We start from the raw sequence: 18,061 nt of genomic DNA, 5'->3' as shown, positions 1-18,061 counted from the left end.
AGACATCCGCAGAGTGGGGAGGCTTGCAGGAGTTCCCGACAAGGCTCCCCACGCTGCGGATAGCAGCCTGCTGCCTGGCGGGTGGGGCGCCCTGAAGCAGAGCGCCCCTCGCGCCAGGCAGACATCCGCAGAGTGGGGAGGCTTGCAGGAGTTCCCGACAAGGCTCCCCACGCTGCGGATAGCAGCCTGCTGCCTGGCGGGTGGGGCGCCCTGAAGCAGAGCGCCCCTCGCGCCAGGCAGACATCCGCAGAGTGGGGAGGCTTGCAGGAGTTCCCGACAAGGCTCCCCACGCTGCGGATAGCAGCCTGCTGCCTGGCGGGTGGGGCGCCCTGAAGCAGAGCGCCCCTCGCGCCAGGCATACATCCGCAGAGTGGGGAACCTTGCAGGAGTTCCCCACAGGGCTCCCCACCCTGCGGATAGCAGCCTGCTGCCTGGCGGGTGGGGCGCCCTGAAGCAGAGCGCCCCTCGCGCCAGGCAGACATCCGCAGAGTGGGGAGGCTTGCAGGAGTTCCCGACAAGGCTCCCCACGCTGCGGATAGCAGCCTGCTGCCTGGCGGGTGGGGCGCCCTGAAGCAGAGCGCCCCTCGCGCCAGGCAGACATCCGCAGAGTGGGGAGGCTTGCAGGAGTTCCCGACAAGGCTCCCCACGCTGCGGATAGCAGCCTGCTGCCTGGCGGGTGGGGCGCCCTGAAGCAGAGCGCCCCTCGCGCCAAGCATACATCCACAGAGTGGGGAACCTTGCAGGAGTTCCCCACAGGGCTCCCCACGCTGCGGATAGCAGCCTGCTGCCTGGCGGGTGGGGCGCCCTGAAGCAGAGCTCCCCGCCCGCCAGACAGACATCGGCCAGCCCCACAAGCTTGGGGGACAGCAGGGAGGCGCAGCGCCACTATCCCGCTGTTCCTCGACCTGGTTCGCTTTCCCTGACCTGCTTTTGGGGGGGAAATAAAGGGGAAAATTTTTTCCTTTATTTCCCCCCCAAAAAAACTAGGTGCGTCCTATGGTCCGGTGCGTCCAATCGTGCAAAAAATACGGTAGTTGATAATGGAGCCATCCTGGCACTGGTAAGCCAGCTAGCACACACACTAGGATAAGAATCCATTGTTCTGATTGGCCCACAGGTGATAGCATTGAACCTCTCCAAGGGAGACCCCTTGATCCTCCAAGGGAGATCCCCTTGATTAATGTGTGTTCACAGCCATGGTCCCCACCCTCACCCCTGGCTGCTGATGATTCAGTGTGGCTGTTTCTCTCTCTGCCTGTCTACTTCATAGCGTTCCAACTAATGAGGGATCATGTAGTGGTGTGAGCGCACTTGAATGCTCTGTGGCCAATCAGATACGTCACTAAGGGCATATTAAGCCTATTAAAGGGAAGGCAATGCTTCCATTAATGTTCACTTAGGAAGTGATCCTTTCCAGTGGGAAATTGCAGCATAGTTTCTCAGCCCTTCGCTTGAAACATTTCCGAAAGACTCCCTTGGACTCTAGTTACTGGGTAGGTTAATGAATCCTGTCAGCAGAAGCCCTGTGCAAGGACTTCTGCTAGTGCAATGGGTTTTTCTTCCCTCTCTTGTGGTTCCAAGGTTAGTTTGGGATGAGGATGGGAGAACCCTAGGAGCAGCACACAGGAGGATCATTCCGTCTTAACAAGCCAAAATGCTTGCCCTGACGGAACGATTGCCTTAGTGTGGTGTTGAACTCCTCTCATTATTTCTGCAAAACTTTCAGGTCAGCACTGGTTTTCAGGTTTGTCTGTGCCTACCCTCTGTGCCAGGACAGTACAACAACAACAAATGTATAGAGCCCCATCTTAAAAAACTCTGTTGCCTATGAATCCCTTTTAGAGCCCTGAAAATTCCTCTGGTGTTTTGGCCAAGCAGGGACCTCCACATTCACTGCCAAATTTTGCTTTAGGCAACATTTCCTGGCAACTCCCAACTATTATAATTCACAGTGCTGTGTTGGTTTGGTGGGATTCTTCCCTCGTGCTTTGGCTGCTAAGCAAGAAACCTTGTGCCTTTTTGTGTGTTGCATACATTTAGATTCCAGCATGATCTAAATTTGCCTATCTTTGCAGATCTTATTTGGAGTTGGGGGGGGGGGAGTTAATTATTATACTTCAGCAAATCGAAGCATACGCACAAATGCCTTCTTCCCAGATGTCATGTGCTGGCTCTGGGTTCTTCGTTGTGTACTATGTGTACATCTGATACACTCCTAACCTCTGGTGTTATTAAAATTAATAGCTTTGCCAGCACTAGTTACACAGGCAAACTGTGACCGTGCTAAGTTTCAAGCTGCTGTGATCCCTGCAGCACTTTCCAATAAATTAATGGCCATACTTTTCTTTCACAGCAGGTGGAAACTATATTGTTTTTTCTCTTTAACCTTCAGTTTATGGAATAGTTCGACATATTTTGTTCAAACTTTCCAAAACAATAAACAAAAACCCCTTTGCTGCTTTGGAAAATTCCACAAGTGACATAGGCGAATAATTCTGGAGAGTCAGGATCTCATGTAAACATTACACTATAATGGTTTCAGGTTGCAATCCAGAAGGATAACATTAGCAACTGAACACCTGTTGTGCTTAGAGCAATATTACAACATTTCTCTTAAAAGTTAGCACTGGAGAAATGGAAACTCCCATTCAGCAAGCCAAGTTCTAATTATTTTCATTCGGTTTTCATTGCTTTCTGTACATTTCTAGTGTAGAGGCTGTTGGATTTGATGATTTTTCTGTTTACCTTTTTCTCCAAGGTCCATTTCACAGCAACAAACCTGGGCTTTCCAGGCATGGTCTGCGATTTAAATCTCTCAGTCCAAACTCCCATTTTTGTTGCTCTGGAGCTTTCCTTGCAAAAACCTGTGCTTCAAAGAGCAAACACCAATCTGCAGAAAACCCGAATTGACGTTTGCTCTGATTGAGCGTTAAATAGCATTTTGTGGGAGAAGCTCAGGACAAAAACAAACAAACAAACAAACCCTGTTCTGACACAGACAAGTTAAAGTGCGGACCTCTGCCTGGAAAGAGTAAGTGTGGGTAAGCCCTATGTGTACACTCAACAGGGAGAAGCAGCTACTCCCTGCTAAGTATAGGTAAACGTAGAGGGACCCCTGACCATCAGGTCCAGTCGTGACCGACTCTGGGGTTGCGGCGCTCATCTCGCTTTATTGGCCGAGGGAGCCGGCGTACAGCTTCCGGGTCATGTGGCCAGCATGTATGTATATTAGATCTCCTAATACATACCAGTATGTATATTAGATCTCCTAAGATATGAACACCGCTCACTCTTGGATATGTGGGAGTGGGAAGAAGAAACCCAAGCTTATCATGCAGAAATGTAACAAGGTAGATCTGCTCCCAATTGCCAAATTGCTTGCTATTTTTACCAGGACACTCTACATTTCAGAATTGTACTGTAAAATGGAGAATATTGAATGCTAGCCTTCTTCAGCAATGCCCCCCCCCCCCAAATAGGATCACCAGTTATGCAATGTCCTCCCAAAAAGAGGGTTTGCATCATCAACATCATAAAAAAAGACACAAAATCTGCACAAAATTTATAGATGGCAATTTGCATCAAGATACAAATTTACAAATACAGTGGTACCTTGGTAGTCAAACGGCCTGGCTCCTGAATAAATTGGCTCCCGGACGCCGCAAACCTGGAAGTGAGTGTTCGGTTTTTGAACATTTTTCGGATGCCGAATGTCTGACGCGGCTTCTGATTTGAGTGCAGGAAGCTCCTGCAACCAATCGGAAGCCGCATCTTGGTTTTTGAACGGTTTTGGAAGTTGAAAGGACTCCTGGAATAGATTAAATTCGAAAAACAAGGTAACACTGTGATTTCTGTAATTTAAATAGAAATGCAATGCATCTCAGGATAGTGGTTTCTCCAAGTGCTGCTAAGTGTTGATAGGTGATGCCAAGGAATTTTGGGAGTTGGCACAGGAATGGTAACAGCTGTTAAAGGCAGGAGGCTGTCGCTCTCATAGCTCCATATAATTGAATTAGTTGCGTTTGGAAGGAGGGTAATTCTACCTCTTTGCCTAGGGGGTATGACAAAGTGTGGAGTGATTTGTCACGATTGTCTCGATCTGGAGATGCCCCATTGATCTCTGCACCGCCACCCCGTACCTTCCCCAGCAGAACACAAGGGGGAACCATTTCTTTCCCCTGGACGGACATAAGAGTTTCAGGCCACTGAGAATGGAAGCTTCATATAATCTTTATGTCGTAAGAATGAAGCTGCATTCAAGTGGAAGAGCTTTGCTCTGACAGTTGTGCATCTCCCTTGAGTGTTGAACTATGGTGGGGAAACGGGGAGCAGAGGAGAGAGAAGACCTTGCCCATTTCTCTCAACAGAGAAACAAATGTGGAGGATATCTTTATGTATTGTGAAGCAGAGTTGGACCAGCTCCACACATACCGTCACCCCCCATGGGCTGCTGGTGCAATATCTGCATTGGAAGCTGTTTCTCTTTGTTTAGGTTCTCCACACGTTGTTCAACCCTGCTTTTCTCAGGTTCTAAATCAGTCATCTGCAGCCTACAGCAGGAGAGCAGGATCTGTGCTTCAGGTGCCCTCCTTCCAACTTGGGGAAGGTGGATGTGGACAGCAGTAGGTCAGCCCCACTTGCCCCGCATCACATGAGGTTTTTAGAACACTTGAATGGGGCTACTGCCAAAGGACTGCCATCGTTTTGAGATAAAGGTTGAGCCGCTCATTTTGTGGGACAAATGAACAAGTGGCCTGTTAACGTATTTTTTTCTGGTTAGTAATTGGACCATTTCACCACCACAGCTAGTCAGAGAAGCCCATGGATATTTGTATATAACATACAGTAGTACCTCTGGTTGCGTACTTAATTGGTTCCAGAGGTCCGTTCTTAACCTGAAACTGTTCTTAACCTGAAGCACCACTTTAGCTAATGGGGCCTCCTACTGCTGCTGCGCCGCCGGAGCACGATTTCTGTTCTCATCCTGAAGCAAAGTTCTTAACCCGAGGTACTATTTCTGGGTTAGCGGAGTCTGTAACCTGAAGCGTCTGTAACTTGAAGCGTATGTAACCCAAGGTACCACTGGGGTAAAAATACAATGTCATATCCCAAAGCAACCTTACTGCATCATCAGACAGGTTTGCTACTCTTAAAGGTCAAATCTGAGGCAACCAGCAAGGGGGTGGGGAAGGATGATTGCAAATAACGTTCATTGATTTCAATATTTGCTCAGAAAATAGTGCATTTGCAATGATGCAAGTTGGGCAATTTTATTCTGTGGGCTTAATGCTCTTCCAGGGATGCTTTTTCTTTAGGCAGCATCACTCCCGTCAAAATGTGATTATCCAGAGACATGTCTTGTATTTGAGGGCCCTCCTTCCCGTTCTGCTGCAAGGGATCCTGGGCTTCGGCTTCAAAATCCAACGCACTCACACTAATAATTTGCATTGTTCTGCTGCTATTCCAGTGACTCCTTTCTCCCCCTTGGCTGCTGCTTAATACCACTGGCCTGATTGTTCATTGCCCTCACGGATGAATTTCCCAGTTGGCTGTTGCAACCCTGTGTGATGCTGTGTGCTCATGATTTCACCACATGAAACATAGCATTGTTACATAGAATTGTATAGTTGGAAGGGACCCTGAGGCTTGTCTGGGTCAACCCCTTGCAATGCAGGAATATGCAGCTGTTCCACCCGGGGATCAAACCTGCAGCCTTGGCATTATCGGCACCACACTCTAACCAACTGAGCTATCCAGGTACTTGACTATATCCCTGAACGAATCATGTGGGTTGCCGTCACAGCCAGCAGAACAAAGTGGCACTTGTGGGTGCATGAAGCTGAAGACTACAAGGAGCTAGAAGCAGCAAAATGGAGCCACGAAGAGCAACGGCAACGAAAGAATGCAAACATAGTTTTCCACAAGTTTTGAAAAATCGCTGAAAATGGCAGGCACTTCCAAGACCCTATGATTATATTAATGCAGAAATGGTTTTGGCACGGCATTTGGAAGAGAGGGAAATGTGGGGTGTGACATGTTCTTTTTAGTCCTGTTCTTTGGGGTGGTGGCGGCACATAGTACTGGGTTACGGGGGCAGATCATATACAGGGCACTGGCTCTGTAGAGGATTCTGCATTTGTGCAGGGAATCTATTCTTGGTGCCTGTCTGATTCTGCACCCCTGTAGTTTGGAGGGGGAATGAATGAACCTGCCAGCAGGGTTAGTGGGCTCTTGTAAACTGCCATTCAGAAAATGGCCTTCGTGGAGTATAATCATAGCTGTATTGTCTTCTTGCTAATCTGCGTTGAGCTCTTACTGGTCATGATCACATGCATAATTAATTCTGGCCTACTTAGCTTCCAGCGAATCTTGTGCAAATGAATCCCACAGGTTAAATTTATGCACTGTATAGTAAAAGTGCCAGATGATGGGGAGAGAAATTGGCCAAAGCTGATTGCCTTCTCTTTGCTGCTGGTGTGCTAGGGGAGTCGGAGCAAGGAGAACAGATTTCCACTCTCTCCTGATTCAGAATTTTAAAACAAGGACATAGTGCATTAGTTATGGGGGAAAGGTAGAAGGCCTTTCATAGAATTCACAAAATCTTAAATACAGTGGTGCCTCGCAAGACGAAATTAATTCGTTCCGCGAGTTTTGTCGTCTTGCGATTTTTTTCGTCTTGCGAAGCACGGTGTCGGGAAAGTTTTGGAAAAGCTTCAAAAATCACCAAAGTCTTTAAAAACCTCAAAAAAGGCTACCACACCGCGTTCTATGAGTTGCTCCTCGAAGTCAAGTCGCAACTGTATTAACGGTGTTAAGAAAAAGGAAACAAACTTGCAAGACGTTTCCGTCTTGCGAAGCAAGCCCATAGGGAAAATCGTCTTGCGAAGCAGCTCAAAAAACCAAAAACCCTTTCGTCTAGCGAGTTTTCCGTCTTGCGAGGCATTCGTCTTGCGAGGTACCACTGTAAGGCAAAACAAAAGTAAAGCATCTTGGTCCATCCTCCTCCCCCAACTCCAAGTTTAGCAGTGGTTTTGGCTTCTCTGGATTTTTAGCTTTCATTTCACTAAGTTTCTCCCTTTTCCAAAAGAAGTTTCAAGAATATTTCTAGTTATGAGTCTAAAGACAACACTGTGCCCGATAGTCTCCCATACACCTTTGGCTCAGGTTTATGACAAGTTTTTAATGCTACGGTTGGCCATTGCTGATTTACCATTACAGTTAGTCACAGCAAAGCTATTTTGTCTTCAGCTTGGAACAAGGACCAAACCTGGGCAGTAAACCGTTTCCTCTTTTTGTTTCTCTCTTGCCTGCAGGGTTGAGAGTCGTTGTGAAAACCGGCAGCCGAAGCAGCCTAAAACATTTGAGCCCCACCGAAGGGATGCCTTTGAGAAGTACCTGAAGCGCAAATTGCCAGCGGGGGCAGAAGATGGCGGACAGACTTGCTCAACGAGGCAGGTGCCCATTGGCACACCTTCTGACACACCCAATTTATCGCGGAGGAGCTCAAACTGCGGCTGGGACATCATAAGGCGCAACACTTTGGTCCAGCTTCCAGGATACACCAACCATGCTATGGAAGAGGAAGAGGTCTACCATGTGTGAGCGCAGGAACTGTTGCCCTTGTGCCTGTGGAAGAGTCTCCTTGTGACATAGGGGCTAGAGGCCACTCAGGGCTATTGTAATGGCCACACTTATTTAAAATTCTCTGGCACTGACAACTGTCAAATGACTGTTGATAGTTTGGAGCCCACAATTGCTGCAAGGAGAAGACCCGGGAAGGTCTTCTCTGGTGGAAGTGCAAGCAAGCACGCCAACATCAGAGAATTGTTACAAGTCCAGGAGAACTTCTTGGGAGACGACCAAGACTGTAGCATCCTTTGAGGACAAAGACTCCCCCCCCCCCCAGAACTTCCCACGAGTGTTGCAGATCTTATACCTTGTGTGGCGATTGAGAGAACAATGGGTCTAACTTTTCTTGTGTTCTTGGAGAATAGATTTCCTCCTGCAGCCACTACTGCATGTTTCACGGAACTCCAGGTGGGGTCAAGAGCTGGTAATATCCATAAGTTTATATATGGCTGTTGAGAGCAAGAAGAGATTCTAAGGAATAAGCTAGTCCCGCTGGGATACAGTTCACCACACCTTTGCCAGTAGTGAAAGGTAAATCTAAGGGGGGTGGGGAACAGCAGCTATGGCAAGGAGGATGGAGATGCTGCTGTCTTGTGTTGCTGCTGCTTTGCCTCTTCTCACCCTGGTCATGTGTAGCATGCAACAGTGTGTGTGAGAGACGGGTCATTTTGTGCATTTTTTCACCCCCCCCCTTTCGCGATTGCTCCTTGTAGCATCTGGTTCCACCCCAGAGACTCCTAGGAGCTGGTAAATGAAGGACAATCAGCCCCTTCCTTGGGGAATGTGTTGCACTGCTCAGCTGAGCTGAACAGTACGGAGTTAGTTACTAACGCGTAGTTTAAATCTAGACTTGGGCAACCGAAACCTCGGCCTCCTGGCCCTGCACTTGGATGTAAAAAGGGAATAGCTTTGCAGTTTGCAGGCAGCTTTCTAATTTTAGGAGTGTTTTTAAGGTCTGTTGCGGCTGCTGCTTCTGATCAAAAGCTCATTTTCTTCAGGTTTGGGGCAGCGAGTCATTTTTCTGCATGCTCTCTCGCACTCTGCTGTCTCGTGCTCTGTGCACTGTCTTCTGCTCTTTGGCTTTTCATTTTCTTGTTCTGAGCTCCATCTTTGGCTGCCTGTTGCTTTGTGCTCTACACACTCTCTCTCTTTGTTCTCTCTCTCTGTGTCTCTTTCTCTCCGCTCAGTCTTGCTCGCACTCACTCTCCCCACCCCTGGTTCAGACTGTTCCTTGTGCAATTTATATTTTAACCCATCTCTCATCTCCTCTTCGGTGTTTCTTCCAGGAGATCAGTATTCCTGCCTGCCTGCCTGATTACTGGTGAAATGTGACAATGCAGAGATTGCACGGCTACTGCCGGAAACGGCAACCCTGGGTCTCAGCTGCCCTTTGGGGCCTGTCTAGTAAGCTAACATGTGGAACGTGACAAGATAGCGCAGCATCTTCTGCTTCCTGCCCTGTCAGTGAAGTAGAGGGGAGAGGGGCAGAGAAGCTTGCAACAAGGGGGTGTCACATGACATGTTTTAGTTATCAATACGTTACCGGGGGTGAAATGAGGAAGCATTCTGGGGCTATCATTGCCACCTCTCTGGTGGAAGAAAGTAGATCGCTGCTAATTTGATTAATTATATTCTTTTTTTTTTTTTAAATGCCATTGCCTACCATTGAGGCTGAAGTTTATGAAAAGGTTGGTGGAGAAAATTTAACAGGGACAGGGTTAGTAACTAGCCCAGTCAGTGCTCACCTTGTTAGTGATACTGTGCTTTAAACCTCATTTCCCTGTTTAATTGTACATGTGAATTTTGCCTTCATCTTCCTAGGTCTCTGTTGTCAAATTCAATCGAATGTTCTGCCGAGACCTTCTATTCTTTAAGTTTAATTTTGGTGTCAGAGGGTAACTTTAGAAGAGTGCGGTGTCCATTCTGTATTGTGTTGTTTGCAAACATGGCGTGTGCAATCTATGTCTTGGTTGAAGTAATATATAATTTTAAACCTGAGCTATGTTAAATACGGAATCCAGAGATTCCTTTGTCCTGGGTTCATATGGATCCATTATTGAACATTTTCTCTAAAACTCCTGTTACAAAATACATTTTTTAAATGCTACGTCTGCACAAGTCTATTTACTTTAGATGGTTCTAGGCTGCCTTTCTGGAAAGAATCCTCTCAATAACAGCACAGTGACCCTTGTTTTGCATGTTCAAATGTTAACACTGTAATGCTTTAAAAATATGACTGCCAATATTTTCTAGCACACCAGAACTTGGATGCCAATTTCTTTCCAGTGGCAATTGGTGACTACTTCTGCCTTTATACTTATTCCATTAATCCAGAGACCTTGGGGAGCAGGATCACCCAAGAGTTCCCCCCTTACCTGCTGCAATGCATACATACAGATTTGATTGAGCTGTGGGGTGATGTGCCCTCCTCTGCACACATTCCAACCTCCTGCATCAAATGCATGATGGAGTCATATACATTCACTTAAGCTGATTGCTGAAGGCCCACTGCTAAAATGTAGTGCATTACCTTGAGGCCACAGTGCAGAGCTGCGCATGGAAGTGGACTTCTATGCATGGGTGATGCTCAACAATCTCCTTGGATGTCCAATGCCCCTCCTGAGCACTGCACAGTGTTGACGGGGAGCTGCCTCCCCATTCACCTTGTGTTGTCCCCGGGAATGCATTTATTTCTTCTACAGATATTTATTCTGCCTTTCCACCAGCTTATGTATTTGCTGTGCGTCTCCACCCCACTGTCTGCCAGCAGGACACCACCTGCATATAACCACAAGGTAAAGGGATCATTTGTATTCCATGTCAGGTGAAAAATCTTTCTGCACTTTTGCATCTGATCCAGGCACTTTTTCAAGGAGGGCAAGCGGTAAAAATAATGCGAAGTACAAGCTGGTCCATCCACACTGCTGCCTGTATGTAGTTCAGCATCGAAAAATGCATCTAAAAAGTGCTGGCACTGGATCAGAAGCAGATCAGGTGTGTTCATCTAATAAAGCCTAGGGAACACACTTAATTCCTCTTGTCAAATATTTTATTTCATTTCTGGTGGTATGAATATCCAGTTGGAAACTGCCAAGAAGGAACCTTCTGCTCTCTAAACAGAATCGCATCCCTTTCCCAGTACCTGATTACTAAAAAGCTGCTCTCCTGGTTCCCTCCTTTGGGAGGATGAATGCAGGACCTATAGCTGCTCCCGAATGTTTTGGTGCCTGAGGTGGAAAACCCAAATGCCCCCACCCCCTCCCTAATTAATACAGGGCCCAACCCACCCTGTGAAGTCCTCCAGTGCAAGTCCCACTCAAAATGAGCTGGAGACCACCCCTGTGGATTGTGCCCAAATGGGTCAGGTCTGCTTGCTTCCCGCTTTGCCACCCTATGACTGGTGCCTAAAACTCACTGTCTGAGATGCCATCTTGCGTCGCTGTACAGCTGTCTTTGCCAGAACGAGGATGTGGGGTTGGTGAGGCTTGCTGCTTTTCTCAGAACCAAATCCCCCTGGTTGGAACAAAAGCTTCAAAGGGATTTCTTTTTGGCATCAAGAGTCTTTCGGCTTTCAGTTTCAACTCTATATTGTGCCTGATCCGGCTCAAGAGACGTCTTTGAGAGGCTGCCAGCCCAAAGTACAAAGCCTGCTGGCCGGCCCAGGCATAGAAATGGCAGCAGGTTCGTTTTGAACTCCAAAACTATCCTTCCAGCTCTACCCGGTGTACTAATTCCCCAACCCACTTCAATGTACAAGTCAACCCTTATCTAAATACCACAGGATTTGTACTGTCTCAAGTTATGGTTTTTCTTAAAAAAACAAAACAAAACCCCGAACAACAAAAAAATAACCCTACAAATCTCCAAGAGCGCCGGTCTGTGATGTGGAGGGCAACATCTCATGCACCCTCCATCAATGCTTGAAATTTACTCCTCTGTCTCCCTTTTACAACAAAAGGTTCGTTTCCATATCCAAGTCCTTGGCGTGTGCTCTCTGTGTCAGACCTCAACAGGCTCCAGTTGATTGAGATGCACCCGCATGAGTTGGATGCTGTTGAGAATCTTCTTCTGATGGCCAACTAGGCTGATGCCAATGTGCTGGATGTCCCTGGAAGTGAAAGAAAAAGGGGGAAAAGGGAGGAAGAACTTAGATGGGGTTTTTGTTCTCTGCGTTGCCAAACTCAGATATGTTATTTTTAGAAAGGTAAATAAATAGTGTTTCGGCTGGTTTTTCCTCGTCAAGTCAAAACCTTCAACAACAGAAAAGGTTTATATGTTTGAACATTAAATAAGCAAATAAAAGGCAGGAAGTTTGTATGAAATTTGCTAATGGTTAGGTAAGGGAATCCTTCCAGAAAAAGGAATGTGACATTGGGAATGCTCTGCTACACATCCACCTTACAATTTTTCTGGATTGTTTTATCGATACAAATGTCTGCAAAACTAATATAGAAGGGTGGGGGGAGCTGCAAAAGAGCTGAAGGAAGTTGAAGCCACAGCATCCTGCAGATGCTCCAATGTGGACATGATTTTTAGAAAACCACTGAATCAAATTAGAATTTAGGAGCTGAGAAATTTAGGACACACAGAGAGGGTGATGCCTGTTCATCCCTGTTAAAAAGAGCAAAGGGCGATAAGGGAAACCCAACAGAGTGGGATGACACAGAAGGTGCTATTGGGGGAAAGGGAAAGATACGGAGGAAGAACTGCATTTTTACATGATAATGTGAACTAAGTACAAACAGCTGCAGAGCTCTTATTTTAACTTATTTCTGGGATTACAAAATATGTGATGGATATGAATACGAGTTTGCATCATACAGGCACATTCATCAGAGAGTCAATACTGTTGCAGCTTCCCATTAAGCGTACATTTCGTCAGAAACCCAGGATTGTATCCAACTTAAACTGAAATTGCTAAATAACTTTTGGGAGTGCAATGGAACTTCCACTCCCTCTCTTCATCCTGCTCCCAAATGTACTTGGGGGTTGGGGTTGGGGTTAGGTTGGGAGATACTCCCCCCCCCCCCGGCACACAGAGGAAGGAGAGAAAGGGAGACACGCCTTTCCGCTTGCAGAAGTCCTTCTGCACTTGCAAAGATTTAGTTGGGTACAACTCCCAGGTTTGCTGCCTCTCAAGAGGAGATGTGGCTCTTACTCTAGAGTCATGCGTGAGATGACATCGAATGTGGTCAGGCCGGCCTGGTCAAAGTTCTCCTTGTAGCGACCCATTTTAATGGCATCCAACCACTCGTGGGCATTCGTAAGTGAGGGGAAGTCTGGGGGTGAGTTGCTCAGCAGGTGCTGGGACGGTCTACGAAGAAGAAAATACATGGGCACAAGAAAATATTGATAGTCATATACTGAAAGGCAGCCATTTGGGATGTTTAAGGAGAAGGATATGAATCCTCAAACATGCAATGGGTGTGCAAAAGGGGGGCATTGTCGACTACAGCCCTGCAGTGCCCCTCAACCAAAGCTGCAATCCTATATCCATTGAGCTGGGAAGAAGCTCCACAGAACTCAGTGGAACTCTTTTTTCTGAATAAACATGTTTAGGACTGTTTAGGTGCCTTCTGTTTCCACTTTGCATATCTATTGCAAGAATTACCAATAAGATACAGGTACATCGGCAGGAAATGCGACTGCTGCATAACATGTGGATTTGGTACTCAAAGGAACAAAAACCACATAGCCTGAAGGCTCCCCACTCAATTTTCAAGGCACAGCATTTTCTGCTTTTCCTCCTCGTAGAGTGTGAGCTGTAAGTAAAGGCCTCTTCCAGCACTGGATCAGTTTTTGGTTTGTTTTTTAAAAAATAAAACTCTGCACAAGTAGGCCCTCTTCTCCTCCTGCAAAGGATGAAACCTTGTTACACCCATGGGAAAATCCCTCCATGCTAACAGGATGCATTTCCTTCCATAGATGTAGAGCCATCTAATCCGGGCTGAATCTTTCCCTCGGGACACCAAGCATCTGGCTTTGTGAAGCTGGGAAAGGCAGATGGGAACACAGCAGCTTCCAAACACATCCTTGCCAGCTCATGCTGAGAACCTTCTCCAACTTTCCCCCAAGAGAAAAGCCTTTCTTCCTTTGCCCATTTTGCTTGCTCCTTCAGCACCTTCGCCCTTCTTCACCTGCTGGGATCTGCCCCATTCAGCCACAGGGATCATTCCTTGCTTAGCATCCCAATCAGGGACCCAGGGAGTCTGCATGCCGCTGGTCCACTAAAGAAGCACAGCATCTTTTTGACAACAACAGACCTGCTATAGTGTGGGGTGGCTGAGAGTGTGAACTGTGGATCTGAAAATCCCTGGTTCATAGCAACCAACTCCTAGGGGCCGGGGTCCCTTCAGCCCCCCCCTGCCCAGTAAAATATTTGAGGGGACCGGGTCCTCCAAAGTTGATGGGCATTGCCACTCAAGTGGTGTGCATGTGGCACATATTATGATCGAATTACCTGGGCCCCCCAATATTTTATTCAAGTTGGCACCCCTACACTGGTTCAAATCTCACCTCCATTATGACCCGAGGCCTTAGGCAAACTATTCTTCTACCTTCAATCCACAGTATAGGGATAATACCACAGACCTACATGTCAGGGTTGTTGTACTATGATGGAGACTCCATGCCTGGGGAAAGTACTATGTAAGAGCTAGGTGTTATCATGGTTATTTTGCATTGGCTTCTTTTGGAGCTATCAGGATACATTTGGGAGAGAATACGCTGTGCCCTGTGAGGGCTCAAATACTAGAGACATTCTTGGGTCTTCCGTGAGCCAAGGAGTGTAATGCCTAGATAGCTCAGTTGGTTAGAGTGTGGTGCTGATAACACCAAGGTTGCAGGTTCGATCCCTGTGTGGGATAGCTGCATAATTGTCAGGAATTGGACTAGATGATCCTCAAAGTCCTTTCTAACTCTGCAATTCTATGAGTCTATGATTACCACCCTCCTCTCCCACATTGCTGTGACCTACACTCACAACTCTACTTATCACCCAAACTCAAATGTTAAAGGACTTCTTTTCCTGTGCTAACCCCAGGTACTGTAAAGCATCTGAAAATGGAACTTTTGCTGTCGCAAATCACTATGCAAAGTGAGCTTCTGTGATACATTTTGAACATAACGTGTGTGTGTGTTTTCTGGGTTTCTTGATGAAAAAATATTTTTGTCTGCGGGAGGCACCAGATTCCAGGTCAACCCATCAAATAAATATCAGTCGCTTCCCAGTTTTGAATTGCAGCTCTTCCCTCCCTCCCTTCTGCTTGTGGATCGTACTCCAAAGTCCACTCCCATCCCATGTGAGCCCGTCTCACCTGCTGTTTCCTGTGCCAGTAGCTTTGAGGGCAGACGGCTTGCGGATCATCTTGTCTAGGGCGCTGACGATCTGCTCAAATTTGGGCCTCTGGACCCGTTCCTTCTGCCAGCAGTCCAGCATCAGGAGGTGCAAGACAGTGGGGCAGTCTGGGGGAGGGGGCAGGCGATAGTCCTGGTCAATGGCATTGATGACCTGCAATGCATCAAGACATGTAGGTCAGGATATAGATAGTCCCACTGTGGCATGGATGAAGGTCTCCCACCAGCAACACCAGATGGACAGCAGCGTCTGCTCCATGTTAGGACTTACATCCTGATTGGACATGTCCCAATAGGGCCTTTCGCCATAGGACATGACCTCCCACATCACAATGCCGTAGCTCCAGACGTCGCTTGAGGATGTGAATTTGCGGTACTGGATGGCCTCTGGGGCTGTCCAGCGAATGGGGATCTTGCCGCCCTAGAGGAGGAAGAGGAAGAAAATGAGTAAGCAGGGAATATTTGTCAACTCAAAACACATTCACAAGGCACATTCAGCCTTGACATTTGGCGGAAAAGATGCTATTTTATCTATTTGCTTATTTAGAGAGTTTTCTGATTAAGTAGTCTATAAATATTTCTAAGTGGTGAACATAAATTGATAAAACACAGCAAAACCCACAAAACTGTTAGAATCAAATATACATAAAATAATTATTGAAGAACTGTGTTTCGTAAGGATCATAAGTATCCTATTTTATATTTTCTTTCTCTTTATTACTCTTCATTTTTGATACTGCGTTTTATTATCTTTTCATAAAAGATTTTAGTGCTCAATATGTTAAAAAACCTTCGATAAAACTGCTAAACAGGATAAAAAACAGATACAAATCACAAAAAGCTTTTAAAGCAACTATAAATAACTAAATTATAAGTCTAGGCAGGCTTGCGGGGAAAAGTTTTCAGTAGGTGTCTAAAGTATAATAATAATAATAATAATAATAATAATAATAATAATAATAATAATACTGGCTGGGTTGCCCCAGCCACTCTGCATGGCTTCCAACACATATAAAACCATAATAAAACACCAAACATTAAAAGCTTCCCAATACAGGGCTGTCTTCAGATGTCTTCTAAAAATAATAGCAGTAAGACTGCCTGGCTACTGCCAATAGATAGATTTACAGAGTATAGGTGCTGTCGCACTAAAAGACTCTTCACAAATGTGGAACAAACATTATATCACATTTGTAAAATATGCGCAGTAGGCACGTTTTAGGCAAGGCATCTCCAAGGCTTAAGTTAACTGGCTCCAAGGTATTAAGCACTTTATATAGCAGTAATAAAATCTTGAAAGTGGCCCAGTAACAAATTGGGAGCCTATGCAGAGTTTAGAGTACAGGTGTAATATGCTGACAGGATCTGTCAGCAATCGTGCCACACATTCTGCACCAACTGCGGTTTCTGCATTTGAAAAGTGCCACAAGCTATTTTATAGTGTGTTCCCCACCTCTCAAAACAAAAGTCATTTCTTTCAGCCCCGAGGTGAGCTCTGAAAAAGATGGCACTGCAAGTTTCTGGTATGGTTGCAGGTGGAACAAAGAACAGCCAGTTCCTTCCCAGACTCCAATTATGTTGTGACTGGAAGGGGCACCTAATGGCTAGTACACACGACACCTGTTGATCCAATCATTCGAGTGAGTTTCGCTTTTTTAAAAGAATGAAATGGGTGTAGGTGTGTGTCAGCTTACTTGGCTACCCAGTGCTAGTTACACTAAATCTGCCAATAACCTAAGTTTTTCTTGAAGTCGCCTGGTCTGGAGACATAAGGACCCCTGACCATTAGGTCCAGTCGTGACCGACTCTAGGGTTGCAGCACTCATCTCGCTTTACTGGCTGAGGGAGCCGGCGTACAGCTTCCGGGTCATGTGGCCAGCATGACTAAGCCGCTTCTGGCAAACCAGAGCAGCGCACGGAAACGCCGTTTACCTTCCCGCTGGAGTACTACCTATTTATCTACTTGCACTTTGACATGCTTTCTAACTAATAGGAGCAGGGATCAAGCAATGGGAGCTCACCCCGTCACAGGGATTTGAACCGCCGACCTTCTGATTGGCTAGTCCTAGGCTCTGTGGTTTAACCCACAGCGCCACCCGCGTCCCAGGTCTGGAGACATCCCACCCCCTAAAAAATTGGGTTGCATTTCACTTTAGGTGGAAGTTTGACGGCAAAACTGACCTTGACAAAACACAAACTGGTTCCTATAGGACCTGTCCGCCTGAATATTGCAGGGTGGCGAACAAGCCCGTTTCCTGAGCGCGAACTCACCAAGGCTCCCGTGTATGTTGGGTTTGAAGCATCATCCTCCAAGAACCTTGACAAGCCAAAGTCCGACACCTTGCAAACCAGGTTGCTGTTGACCAGGATATTGCGAGCTGCCAAATCCCGGTGGACGTAATTCATGTCCGACAGATAGCGCATGCCGGCTGCTATGCCGCGTAGCATGCCCACGAGCTGCAGAACGCTGAACTGCCCTTCCTTTTGCTGCGGACGGTAAACACGAGAGAGAAGGGTCTGAGTGGAAGGCTAACAAGAGACTCCTCCTATCCCCTGACCCAAAGGAAGACCATTGCTGGGAGGCAAAGATGGCCGCCGTGATTGAATACTATGACACAGAGTGGTGACCTCAGGGTTTTGGTTTCCCCCCCATGTCATCAAAGCAGAGCTAGTAGCACAATGATCTATAAGATAGGGAAAGCCCTAAGAAAGCTATTTGTAAATAAACTATTCTTATGAAGCGAAACAAGAAGGCCTAATGAGCCATTTGCTTGGGCTTTACCACTTCAGACTGCGGGGGTGGGGAGCTCAAAAGACTGAATGCTCCTCCAAACAAAATGAATGCACCAAGGAGAAGGGTTCTTGCATATCTTCACCATTAGGTTTTCTACATGGAGTAATTATTTTTGTGAGGAAAAGCATTCAATCGTGCAACACCCCCACCCTGTACCCTCACCTCCACTGGCAATCTGATGTGGTACAACCCGGCCTCTGTTACCCCACCGCAGTGAGAACCAGGTCTAAGGTTTTATTGCTACAGAAACAGAAATGTTAGAAAATAAATGCAAACAACATG

The 18,061-nt window shown here is 46.6% G+C and overlaps 2 protein-coding genes across 6 annotated transcripts in view; one reads left to right on the top strand and one right to left on the bottom strand.

Annotated features, from left to right (window-relative positions):
• Positions 1-9,736, top strand: part of TRPV6 (transient receptor potential cation channel subfamily V member 6) — a 74,530-nt gene extending 64,794 nt beyond the window's left edge. For all 3 annotated transcript variants that reach the window (XM_028712427.2, XM_077921507.1, XM_028712426.2), the window contains one exon: positions 7,314-9,736. In XM_028712427.2, the coding sequence (XP_028568260.2) occupies positions 7,314-7,602 (289 nt within the window). In that variant the 3' untranslated portion in view covers positions 7,603-9,736. The remainder of the gene's footprint in view (positions 1-7,313) is intronic.
• A 930-nt stretch (positions 9,737-10,666) lies between these two features.
• Positions 10,667-18,061, bottom strand: part of LOC114587337 (ephrin type-B receptor 5) — a 156,848-nt gene continuing 149,453 nt past the window's right edge. For 2 of the 3 annotated variants that reach the window (XM_077921506.1, XM_077921505.1), the window contains 5 exons: positions 17,167-17,472; positions 15,257-15,406; positions 14,946-15,139; positions 12,788-12,943; positions 10,667-11,737 (listed from right to left, as the gene is read on the bottom strand). In XM_077921506.1, the coding sequence (XP_077777632.1) occupies positions 11,629-11,737; positions 12,788-12,943; positions 14,946-15,139; positions 15,257-15,406; positions 17,167-17,472 (915 nt within the window). In that variant the 3' untranslated portion in view covers positions 10,667-11,628. The remainder of the gene's footprint in view (positions 11,738-12,787; positions 12,944-14,945; positions 15,140-15,256; positions 15,407-17,166; positions 17,473-18,061) is intronic. The other variant, XM_028711375.2, reaches the window with a different exon arrangement.

This window comes from Podarcis muralis, chromosome 17 (genome assembly GCF_964188315.1).
Source record: "Podarcis muralis chromosome 17, rPodMur119.hap1.1, whole genome shotgun sequence".
Classification (NCBI taxonomy): domain Eukaryota; kingdom Metazoa; phylum Chordata; class Lepidosauria; order Squamata; family Lacertidae; genus Podarcis; species Podarcis muralis.
This window is presented reverse-complemented; position numbering and strand designations above follow the sequence as displayed.